General features: G+C 38.1%; 1 protein-coding gene across 5 annotated transcripts in view; it reads right to left on the bottom strand.

Annotated features, from left to right (window-relative positions):
• Positions 1 to 1236: 1236 nt before the first annotated feature.
• Positions 1237 to 11048, bottom strand: part of LOC103220469 (regulator of microtubule dynamics protein 2) — a 106499-nt gene continuing 96687 nt past the window's right edge. For all 5 annotated transcript variants that reach the window (XM_073022925.1, XM_073022926.1, XM_007970917.3 and 2 more), the window contains 3 exons: positions 8810 to 8863; positions 8637 to 8717; positions 1237 to 1790 (listed from right to left, as the gene is read on the bottom strand). In XM_073022925.1, the coding sequence (XP_072879026.1) occupies positions 1737 to 1790; positions 8637 to 8717; positions 8810 to 8863 (189 nt within the window). In that variant the 3' untranslated portion in view covers positions 1237 to 1736. The remainder of the gene's footprint in view (positions 1791 to 8636; positions 8718 to 8809; positions 8864 to 11048) is intronic.

Raw genomic sequence — 11048 nt, 5'->3', positions numbered from 1 at the left:
ATTTAATAGCGAAATAGAGTGAAAACAGAGCTGCCATATAAGGGGAGGGGACCCAAAGGGGGTTGCCTGCTGGCTGTAAGGCCTGGGTTTATATCCTGATCCTTGTCCCTCTCGCTGTGCTCTCAGGCAATAGATGATTGCCTATTTCTTTACCTCCTGTTTTTGGCTAGTTAGCATTTTAGTGAGCTCTCTGATTGGTCGGGTGTGGGCTAAGTTGCAAGCCCCCTGTTTAAAGGTGGATACCGTCACCTTCCCAGCTAGGCTTAGGGATTCTTAGTCGGCCCAGGAAATCCAGCTAGTCCTGTCTCTCACTATGTATATACTATTTTTGACTTATACTTGCACTTAAGATGTTCTGTGCAATTGCCTGTATCACTTTTGTAATTTTTAATGTCAAAATGTTATTCAATTGTAGTTATATTTCAATGTGGCTGCTTTCTTACTGTTGGACATAGTGTTATGCTGTTATGAGCATTTGTGAATCAGTCACTGCACTTTACTCTTTATGATTATTTCCATGACTACAGATTTAATACTTTTCAAAAGTTGTCAATAAATTTTACCAAAGGTTTGTGCCAAAGTGCTTTTAAAATTTCTTTTATATTTTCATATTTGATGTACCCAGGTGACAAAATATTCTCTCACTAATTGTATATGAGAATGCTCCATCTCATAACAATACTGCCAGCATTGAATGCTTCCTGAATGAAGAAAATAATCCTTGCTAATGTCAGGCCTCTGAGCCCAAACTAAGACATCCTATCCCCTGTGACCTGCATGTATATGTCCAGATGGCCTGAAGCAAGCAAAGAATCACAAAAGAAGTGAAAGTGGCTGTTTCCTGCCTTAACTGATGACATTCCACCACAAAAGAAGTGAAAATGGCTGGTCCCTGCCTTAACTGATGACATTCCACCACAAAAGAAGTGAAAATGGCTGGTCCCTGCCTTAACTGATGACATTACCTTGTGAAATTCCTTCTCCTGGCTCATCCTGGCTCAAAAGCTGCCCCACTGAGCACCTTGTGACCCCCACCTTTGCCAGCCAGAGAACAATCCCCTTTGACTGTAATCTTCCATTACCTACCCAAATCTCATAAAACAGCCCCACCCCTACCTCCCTTCGCTGACTCTCTTTTCGGACTCAGCCCGCCTGTCCCCAGATGAAATAAACAGCCTTGTTGCTCACACAAAGCCTGTTTGGTGGTCTCTTCACTCAGACGCAAATGAAATCTAGTTTGATAGTAAGAGAGTATTTTATTGTAATTTTATTCACATCTTTTGATTACCAGTTACAATACTACATCTGTTTGTTTTTTTCTCTCCTGCCAACAACTTGTTCATGTCCTTTGCTCAGTTTTCCATTTTTCATCCACATTAATGAAATTATTTTGTTTTATGAAGTCTCCATTGAAACAATAAAATACTCATGAAAATTCATTTTATTGGATTTAAATATTTAAAGAAATATTCTGAAGGCTGCAGTTTATTGATAAGAAAAATACAAAGCATACATGTTTATAGATTATATATTGACATTATAGTATATAGATTCTCCAAATAACATAATTAATTTTGTAGTGCTATTAGTGGAATGCATTCTGCAGAAACATGGCTTTACCTTCAAATCTGAGCACAATACCCTTACATCAAAAATGAAGAAAAGGATAATAAAACTTTGATTCGTTTAAATTTTGGTAGATCACATCTGATTTGTTGAAGAGTAAATTCGGTTATTTACCTCTTCAAGGAAGTCATTATTTTTTGCATCTCTTTCTGTGCCTCTTTATCCTATAAAGAAAATACAAATACATAAGGAAATTTCATGCATTCATCTTGATACTCTAGTATGCTGAAATAGACTTACATTAACTTGAGGAGATTCCCCAACATAAGAACTTCAAGGTTCACAAAGGTACGTGCAATCACCAAATACTTTCCCTAATTCAGGTCACTAACAGTGTTTTATTATTATTTTTAATTATTTTCTTTTTTTTTTATTTTAACAAGTTGCTTTTGTCTTAGTGAGTGTTTTATACAGCATTAATCCTCACATGTCCTGGAGTGTTGCTCTATGAGTAAAGGGTTTATCGTGTTTATTTCACTGAATTCCTTCTCCAGCATGAATTATCTAGTGTTTTCCCAACAGGTTTCTTCCTCCTGGAAAAAACTTGCCACTTTCTTTCCTGTTTTACTCTAAGTTTTTTCTGCATATCAAGGCTTGAGCTTTGCCTGAAGGGTGTAGGGTTTAGCCCTGTGGGAGCTCTCTGGTATCTAAAAGATGGCATCTTTCAGATAGATGGAAACTTGAGTGAGACCGCCTATAAAGGTTAGGGCTGAGGTTGAAGGCTCTTCCAAATGCTGTACATTTATAGGGTTTCTCTCCATGTGCATTGTCTCATTATAAGATGAGATCATTAAATGAAGACTTTCTCACATAGATCATATTCATATGGCTTCTCTCCAGTGTTAATTCACGGTGTTGTTTAAAGGATAAATGGTCACTGAAGGCATTTCCACACTGATTACAGACAGAGTTTCTCTCTTGAGTTCTCTGGTATGAATAAGTTAGCTCTCTGGATGAAGTGTTTCCTACATTCATTACATTTATGGAGTTTCCCTCCAGTGTGAGCTAACACACGTTGAGTCAATGTTGAGCTGTGATAACTTCCTCATACTCATTATATTCAAAGGGCTCTTCTCCACTGTGACATCTCTGCCACTGAGGACATAATAGGCTGTTAAAGCCTTGCTCAAATACCTTCATTTATTCATTTATTTTCCCACATATGAATCTGATGCCGAGCATTCAGTATAGTCCCTAGTTAACATCTTCCACGTTAGTTACATTCATGTGGTGTATTACTCTCCTTTGCATACAGAAGTTTTCTCCTTTGTAGTAGGTCCGCTGCATAGCTATATGATTAATTTTAAGATTTTCATTATATTTCAAGCACTAAATATATTGGCTATATTTATGCAACTGTCCTCTTATAAGAACTCAGGTTATGGTTTAGGGCTCAGGTTATTCCTTTTCTCCCAGATTTGAACTATCCACACCTTTGAGCTGAGATAGCACACTTTCTCTAGTCTCCAATTAAAGTCATGTGATTGTGCTGCATTCCTAATTTGGCCCTCCCCAGGCCAATTCTGCTGTGGAGGAACACAGTTCACCCTTACAAATCTCAGTGTTGACATGTTGTTAGATCGCTCCTTCCTGTAGATATTCTACATGGAAGTTCTGTCTTTGTTTCTAAGACTTTACTGCCTGGATGCTGGTTTTGAGGATTTTCTCCAGAATCACATGTCTGTGCAGCTTCCTCTGAGATGGGTCTAGCAGGGTCTGCTCTTTCTGAGTAAAATCCAAAGCCATATCCTTAAAGGTCAACATTTCCTTTTTTTTTTTTTTTTTTTTTTTTTTTTTTGAGATGGAGTCTCTGTTGCCAGGCTGGAGTGCAGTGGTGCAATCTCGGCCCACTGCAATCTCCCCCTTTCGGGTTCAAGTGATTCCCCTGCCTCAGCCTCCTGAGTAGCTGGGGCTACAGGCACATGCCACCATGCCCAGCTAATTTTTGTATTTTTAGTAGAGACGGGGTTTCACCATGTTGGCCAGGATGGTCTCAATCTCTTGACCTCGTGATCTGCCCACCTCGGCCTCCCAAAGTGCTGGGATTACAGCCGTGAGCCACTGCGCCCAGCCAAGAGTCAACAGTTCCTATGGTTGTGATGTCAAGAACTCAGTCACCACCTGTCTTTCTCTGTAATCTCACCCAAGGGCCATCTGAGCACTAAGCTTCCCAGACAGATGGAAACTTGAGTGAGACCACGATGATACTGAGGTTGGGGTCACCACATTCTGGAGCTCAGAGCTTCTTTCTACCTTTCTAGAAAAAGCCAGGAACCTGTATTTTTAATGAGTCCTCTACTGTCCAAGCAAGTCTTAAATATTTAAACAACTGGGTTTAAATTCTAATTTCCTTAGATTATATATAGCAAAACCTCAGGATGACCTTTCCTGGTCCGTGGCCCAAGTTGTAGTACCAGTTTTATTTTCTCACAAATCTCTGCTTTTATTTCCAAAATACTCATCAAATTTTACTGCTATGACTTTTTCAGTGCCTGCCTTTCCCACTACACCACAGAACTCATGATGGCAGAGGTATCTGTTTTTTTCTCTTTGTATCCCAAGCCTCTAGCAGAGAACACCTCTATAATTGTAAAATAACTGAATAAAGATAATCTCCCTCTTTCACCCAAACACACACATTCAAAAATATAGATTTATTTCATCTGATAGTGTTGGAAAAATATGGTTTAGAAAACTACATCAATGCTCTCTGTTAAAGACTTTGGATAAATAAGAGAGAGACTTATCTACATTGAATTGTCATTATTCTGCTAGCATTTGGGTAATGATTATCACACACCAACTTCATGAGACTGGGTACTGGTTAAGAACAGCTAGTCCCAAACTGATGCTGTATCATCAATTATTTCAAGAAAATAAATAAAACGGTTCTAAGAAACTTCTTTAGAGTATATTTAAGATCAATTTAAATAACACAACCAAGACCATTATATATATATTGCAAAATCTTAAGAAATAATACATTTTAAATGCAAATGACAAGAAGGTAAGAGTCAAAACAGTAGAAATATGGGGTTGTAAACAGACTTTCTACAAATCATGAAAATGTCTGTTTAGAGAGTGGGAAAAGTCTGTCTATACTATCTACATTATAATAGCCTTACTAATTTTTTTTTTTTTTTTTTTTTTTGAGACGGAGTTTCACTCTTGTTGCCCTGGCTGGAGCGCAATGGCACGATCTCGGCTTACCACAACCTCCGCCTCCCAGGTTCAAGCGATTCTCCTGCCTTAGCCTCCCTAGTAGCTGGGATTATAGGCATGCGCTACCACGCCCAGCTAATTTTGTAATTTTTTTAGTAGAGATGGGGTTTCTCCATGTTGGTCAGGCTGGTCTCAAACTCCCAACCTCAGGTGATCCACCCGCCTCGGCCTCCCAAAGTGCTGGGATTATAGGCGTGAGCCACCGCGCCTGGCTGTCTTATTAATTTTTTAGAAAGTACTAGGAATAATTCTCCAGGCATGGATAGCACAGATGAGTTAATTTACAAGAAATAAGTTTCAACCAGAAAGAAATGGGAAACAAGAATTTCTAGCAAATGAGACAATATTACAAGATTTTGGCGAGTGACTCATTTATTACCCTGAGCTGTAGCATTTCTAAAACAGGAAGGCAGAGTGAATGAATACAAATTCTGTTTTATAAACCTATCCAGAAAACAATGTCTTAATTAAGATAATCAAATATGATATCGTAACTCAGAAAGAACATTTAAAGCAGAATTAGGATTTTGTTACTAAGAGCAGTTACCAATGAGAGTTGTGCTTCTCAACTCATAAAACAGGTTAGAAATACAGCTCAGAACTTTAATCAACAGGCCATTTCAAAGACAGCTATACCACTTGCTAAATATAACGAGCTCTTAACTTTTAGCACTCCCAGAGTGCACTTCTTTTTGTGGTTGGTTTCTGGTAACATTGGATTTACTAGTCTATGAGTCTGTTTGTCTTAGAAAGGTGATTAATGCCATTTCAAAATGTTTCAGCAATTTTAAAATACGGGGTTTTCTTTACCAGCTTAGCACATCTCTTATCATAAAACAAAATATTACATAGTGCTTTTTATATTTGAGCTTTCTCAGTAGGCTCCAAGTTGATGAACTTTAATACTGCCTCCAGGCAAACAACTTTCAGGTTGCCAGTGAAGTCATTATTTCATTCAGCAATCGTTCTCACACTGTCTCAGACACAGAAATCCCTTTTTTTAAAAAAAGAAATGTTTCTCAGGATCTGAGATTACTTTCCTAGGGTCAAGAAAAGTCCACATGAACAATAAAAATACCATCGTTCCAAATTCTGGGAATGTAAAGCTGCTTACACCTATGAATCTGGGCTCTAGAGACCAAATGACTGACACTCCCAATATCAAGTAGCAGTGTGATGAGCTGAGAGTTCCCTAACAGGGGACAAAAGACAGGTCCACAAATGACTACAATGCAAGGAAGAAGCTATAAATGCCACAAGAAAGAAACAAACATGTTATGAAATTTCACATGAGAGAGCAAACTGATGGCTAGGTTGTCTTCTTGTAACGAGTGGCATTGCTAGACATTTTGGAAATGAATAAACTTGGTTAGCAAAATCACTAATGGGGTATATTTCAATCTGAAAAAACTTTATAGAGATGGAGGGGTATTACACATAACTCACTTCATACTATTTTCTCATTGAAAAAGAAATGGAAATATTCCTTACATACCTTTACTACTTGGAAAAAAATTGCTAAGAATACAAATGGAGACATCACTGAGGGAAAAAAAATGCAATGTGAGAAATATTTGTTCAAACTATTTTGCTTATTACAGAAATACTTCCAATGTCTAGCCTTCTTACATTCATTATGCATCTTCTTTATTATTACTATTGACACTACTATTTTTATTTGTATGCTATTAGTGTCTTGGTTCTTTCTATGAACACTTACCGAGTGCTTATGATACGCTAGGCAGTATACTCAGGATTAGGGGTGTAGTGACGAATGACACAAACCTGGTTGTTACTCTCATGGAACAATCACATTAATAATGACATAATAACTGTGTGAAATGATAGCAAGGAAAAGCATAGGGGGCTTTCTTGCCAGCAGGTGTCAAGAAAGTCTTTCCTGAAGAAACAGCATTCATGGTGAGGCCTGGAGGACAGGAAGGAATAAAGCTAGTGAAAGGAGTGGAGGGTGGGGAGGAGTGTTTCAGGAAGTGGGAACAGTATGTTCTAAGGGTGAAGGGCAGGTTGGGCGGTGGAGGGAAGAACGGGGAACATATGAAGCTTGAGAGACTGTTAGGAGCTGGATCAGAGCCTTGAAGGACATGCTGAAAATTCTGACCCTCATCCTAACAGCAAAGGGTTTTGAGCAGGGAAGTGACATGTTGATGTTTACATTTAATCTGTTGCTTGGGCTGCTACTGGGAGTCAAGAGTGGCCTGGCGGGAGGCAAGGAAGCTGGGAGGAGAATGGCTGGGAGGCTGGCACACCCCAGCTGTGGTCCGGGGAAAGTGGGCACATTCTTTTCGCTCCAGGCAAACAGAGCTTTGCTTTCTTTTGTGCCTCTGTTCATGACGTGCAATGTACTTGTCCACAACTCCATATTATATAGATCTTTCAAAGTCTGCCTCTGATGCCACCTGGCCTCTTCTAGGTGAAAATAACTTCTCCTTTTTCAAAATTTCCATAACTGAGGATTTGTACTTCTCTTAATACCTCATGCTTTCTGCTTTGAGCTACAGTTATTTGGACACACACCAGACGTTCCCTTCTAGGCTATAGCCTCCTAGAAGGCAACAGGCATGTCTTATTTGTTTATAGTTCAGATCACAATAAATATTGGAACCTGTACTGCTCCAACACAGAAAAAGAGGAGGTGTTTTTTTTTGTTTTTCTTTTTGTTTTTTTGTTTTTTGTTTTTTGTTTTTTTTCTGAGGCATTTCTTTTCTGTTATGATTTAGAGGATGATAATGTTTGGTGGTACGAGAAGAGGAGGAAAATATATACCTATTTTTGTTGTTGTTGTTTCCACAACACCAGTCAACAGCTCATAGGAGCAGACTGAGTTGTTAAGCCTGTGGAATGCTTGAAACTTACAGCATACCCAGAATCCTGAATTACTGAATAAAAGGGCAAGAGACAGGGCAATAGTTTTTTTCATTAATGGCCAGTGTCCAAAAACCAAAAACATGTTATTACGTATTTTTCATCTTTGTCATGGCCTTGAATAGCCATAACTGCTGTGAGTTGGGCACTGAGGATGGCAACCCATGGTCGCTCCCCTTGCTGTAGGCTGGGCCACCTGTCTAGCTTGTTTGCTGCCTATATTGTTAATCCCCATCTCCCCAGAATTATGCTGCGCCACCTCCTTCCCACTGAAGGAATTATGCTGGCTTCACTCCCTGCTGTCTTATATCTAACATCAGGATGTTTTAACCGCTAGGGCCTCCTGGTGACAGGTTATCTTACAGAGATACAGCAAATTTTAAAACTTCATAGTACATGTAAAATCCAAGTCAAAGATTTTAGTATGAAAGAAAACTCCATCATAGAAGGAGAGAATAGAATGGTGGCTGTCAGGGGCTGGGAGGGTGGGAGAAATAAGGAGATACTGGTCTAGGGTACACAGTTTCAGTTATGCAGGATGAATAGGTTCTGGAGATTTAAAGGACAGCAGTGTGACTATAGTTAATAATACTATATTATATATTTGAAATTTGCTAAGACAGTGGATCTCCAATGTTCTCAACAACAAAAAAAGTAACTATGTGAGGTGATGAATGTGTTAATTAGCTTGATTGTGGTAGTCATTTCATAACGTATATGTCTATCAAAACATCATGCTGTATATATATAGTTTTTATTTGTCAATTATACTCCAATAAAGCTAGAACAAAAATAAATACATAAAATTGAATAGAGAAAACTACAAACGTATCTAAGGAAGTTATTCATATTTTGAGCTTGAATAGTACTAATAAGACAACAGCACTGTCACTTTCTGGACTTACCTCTTTGGTAACAGTAGGAAGCAGTAATGCCAAATTACAGAACTTCAAAGCATTCTGGTTTTCCTCAAGATCAGCATAACACTGGAAATGAGAAATAACCAATATTAAACATAATCATGTTTTTATGTGACGGGTTCAAAGTGATCTTAAAGCAGAACAGTGGTCTTCATTACCTTTGCTAAGTACATGTAATTGGGATTAGAATAACCAGGGCATAGTTCTTCAGCCTGATTTGAGAGAAAAACAGGAGAGAATAAGAGGGCAATATTAAAATAACAATAACCACAAATGAAGAGAATATATTTAAATAAATCAAATATTATGAACCAAACTGCCATAAGAATTTAGGTTGGTTGTTTCACATTTGAATCACTTGATCAGTTTAAGTATCTTTTGAGTGGAAACATAGCCTTTGCATTTAGCCATTAAAATAAAATTGATTACCATGGTCATAAAGCTTACAAAGCAATGAGATACTTTATGGTTTTGAGATTTCTTTACATAATAATTTTCCTCAGTCTTCTTTCTCTATTCTTTTCAAGAACAAACAACTGGTGATATTCCTAGGACAAGTCCTATACATTTATCTATCTATCTATCTATCTATCTATCTATCTATCTATCTATCTATCTATCTATCCATCCATCCATCCATCCATCCATCCATCCATTCATCCATTGGATCTTGCTCTGTCGCCCAGGCTGGAGTGCAGTGGTGCGATCTCAGCTCACTGCAACCTCCATCTCCTAGGTTCAGGTGATTCTCCTGCCTCAGCCTCCCGAGTAGCTGGGATTATAGGCATCTGCCACCATGTCTGGCTAATTTTTGTATTTTTAATAGAGATGGGGTTTCACCATGTTGGCCAGGCTTGTCTCAAACTCCTGACCTCAGGTGATCCATCTCCCTTGACCTCCCAAAGTGCTGGGATTACACTCCCGGCCTCACTATCTATTTAGAAAATGAGAGTAGAGCATGACGGGTACCCCATGGCAAGCATCTTCCACTAGATTAATATTTGATTTCTTATGATTTCAACATATTCTACAGGAGTTAAATAATATCTGAAGTCCATCAAATCATGGACTTTTAAAGGAAAGACAGATCCTTGAAATAACCAATCCAGGTAGTAGACATGAGTGGGTATTATAAAGGTACTTTTTTATTATCTACTAATCTTTTATGTACCAGTTCCTTTATCTCTGGGAAATAAGAATTATTTCAGGTATGGTATTGTTATCAGACAGCCCTTCTTAGAACCTAGGTCAGTCTTGTTATGTACCAGTTCCTTTACTTTATCTCTGGGAAACAAAAATTCTTTCAGGTATGGGATTGTTACTAGACAGCTCTTCTTAGAACCTAAGTCAGTCTTGCTTCAGAGTCAGCTTTCGCTGTTTTGAAGGCCCAAGCAAGCAAGCTTACAACCTGGAGTCTCCACCCTAGAGCGGGGTAGAACACAAGAGAAGAGGATGCTTTTAAATATTTACAAAAAAATCCTTGTTTCACAAGATACGAACAATCCAGACATTTCCATAATTAAAAAGTGAAAATTTCTCCTTCCTAGTTTTATTCTCAACTTCAATCTCATGCCCCAGGGGTAACCACTATCAGCAGTTTGACATGTATCCTACCAGACTCTTTGCCAAGTATAGGCAAATAAAAAACAGATATTTGGCTTTTGAAAATGAAACAAAATGGAACCATTTTACATATATATAATTTACATATATATAATTCTTGTCAATTATACCTCAGTAAAGCTAGAAAAATACAAATACATACATAAAACTGAATAAATGTGCACATTGATAGAAAATCTACATATTGGCCCCAGACTTTTTTTCCTGTATTACAAACACATTTTCATGTTAGCATAGATATACTTCATCATTTTTAAGAGCTGTATTTCATATTCTGCATGAATCATAATGAAAGGAAGCATTTCCCATTGGACATCTTGATTTATTCTCCATTTTCATTATCGCTACTAATAATCAATGAACACACTTTTTCTCATATGTTTGTGTATATGTGTGTTTATGCCTATAAGAGAGATTCCCAGAAGTTGAATAGCTGAATCAAAATAATATATATATATTTTAAAGAGATACTAATGAAGATAAATCCAAATCAGGGTGCTGAGGAGTGCTCCAACACCTTATGAGGGCACATCCCTTTTAAAAGACATTTTATTCTGTACAGAATCCAAAAGAGAAGGTTCTAGAAGGAGGAGGACAAAACTCTCCTAGGGTAGGGAGCCAGACTCGGTATAAAACTTTAAAATCAGGTAGCTTAACAGTGTCTGGGCATGGAATGAAACCTGCTAGAGAGACAGCAAAGCTACCAACAGATTAAAGGAAGTTGTCAATTTCAATCAAGCCAGAGCCTTGACCATCCTATAGTGCCATCCATGG

Source organism: Chlorocebus sabaeus, chromosome 14, assembly GCF_047675955.1.
Source record: "Chlorocebus sabaeus isolate Y175 chromosome 14, mChlSab1.0.hap1, whole genome shotgun sequence".
Taxonomy (NCBI): Eukaryota; Metazoa; Chordata; class Mammalia; order Primates; family Cercopithecidae; genus Chlorocebus; species Chlorocebus sabaeus.
This window is presented reverse-complemented; position numbering and strand designations above follow the sequence as displayed.